Genomic DNA, 1575 nt, shown 5'->3' with positions numbered 1-1575 from the left:
ATGTAACAATTAAAATTAAGAACCAACTTAAGAGGAGGGGTAGTAGCACACGGCTTGGAGGAGCTTCAAACAGCTAAAAAACAAATTCAACTAATTGGAGAAGCAATCCAACATTTGAGCCAAGGGCAAAACTAAAGTAGGATGAAGGAAGTGCCATTCAGCTAAGGAAGGACACAAGGGTCAAACCTGTACAAGCACAAAAATCGAAAGGTAAAGCTGATTCTAAACCAACTAAAGCTCGTGATATTGTGTGTTTTAAATGTCAAGGGCATGGACATATTGCCAACCAGTGTCCAAATAGATGGATTATGGTGCTGAAAGATAATAGAGAGCTGGAATCATATAGTGAAATGTCTGAGCTGAAACTGAAATTCTGAAGAAGAGTTTGGAGAGGAAGAACATGATAAACCTGAGTCTCAGAAGGTGTTAAAGGCTGATCTAGGTTTGGTGGCACATAAGGTTTTGACTGTGTATAAAGATGAGGGCAGGTGCAAAAGGAAAACATCTTCCATATCCAGATGTGATATTCAAGGTAAATTTATAGTATGATTATAGATAGTGAAAATTGTGCCAATGTTATAAGCACTGTAGCAGTGGAGAAGTTAGGTTTAACCACAATCAAATATCCAAAACCATATAGGCTTGAATGGCTTAATGACAGTGGAAAGATCAAGGTAAATAAGCAAGTCAAGGTAAAGTTTAGTATTGATAATTATGTGCATGTTGTTTCGTATGATGTTGCACCTATGCATACAGAACATATTCTGTTGGGGAGACCATGGCAATTTGACAAAAATACCATACATTATGGTCAAGAAAACTCCATTGTGGTCCGATTCAAAGGCAAAAAGATCAAGCTCAAGCCATTAACACCAAGGAAGGTTTTTAGGGATCAAATGCAAATGCAACAAAGGAAGGAAGCTGAACGGCAGAAGGGGAAGGCCATTATGCCACTCACAACTTCAACAAGCATACAAGATCGCAAAGTTAAGCCTAACCATTCAAGTAAGTCTTCTAAACCTGAGAGTGAAAAGACAGAGAAAGAGAAGAAAAAGATAAACTTTTATCTTAGCCAAGGTGAGATTAAAAGGGAATTTTTAAATAAAAAACCTATGCTTATCATGTTGTCTAAAGATGCTTATTTAAATCATCTAGCCAATCTTGAAGAGCCTGTATTTCCAAGCTTTGTTTCTTCTCTTTTGCAAGAGTTCAATGATATCTTTCCGGAGGAGATTCCTGGTGGTTTATCACCTATAGACTTCATCTCAGGAGCTGCAATTCCTAATAGACCTGCCACATAGAAATAATCTTGAGGAGACAAAAGAGCTTCAATGCCAGTAAGTGAATTGCTTGAAAAAGGTTACATTAGAGAAAGCATGAGTCCATATGCTGTACCTGTGTTGTTAATGCCTAGGAAAGATAGTTTTTGGCGAATGTGTGCAGATTGTGGGGCTATTAATAGCATAATTATCAAGTATAAGCTCCCTATTCCTAGATTAGATGACATGCTTGATGAACTGTACGGTGCATATATATTTTTGAAAATTGACCGTAGAAGTGGATATCATCAAATAA

General features: G+C 37.3%; 1 protein-coding gene across 1 annotated transcript; it reads left to right on the top strand.

The window, feature by feature from the left end:
• The first annotated feature begins 545 nt into the window (after positions 1–545).
• On the top strand, positions 546–1301 carry LOC107411590 (uncharacterized). The gene has a single exon (XM_060817292.1). The coding sequence runs from the start codon at positions 546–548 to the stop codon at positions 1299–1301; it is 756 nt and encodes a 251-aa protein (XP_060673275.1).
• Positions 1302–1575: the final 274 nt, after the last annotated feature.

Source organism: Ziziphus jujuba, chromosome 5 (genome assembly GCF_031755915.1).
Source record: "Ziziphus jujuba cultivar Dongzao chromosome 5, ASM3175591v1".
Classification (NCBI taxonomy): domain Eukaryota; kingdom Viridiplantae; phylum Streptophyta; class Magnoliopsida; order Rosales; family Rhamnaceae; genus Ziziphus; species Ziziphus jujuba.
The sequence above is the reverse complement of the archived record's forward strand: the minus strand, read 5'-3'. Positions and strand labels throughout refer to the sequence as shown.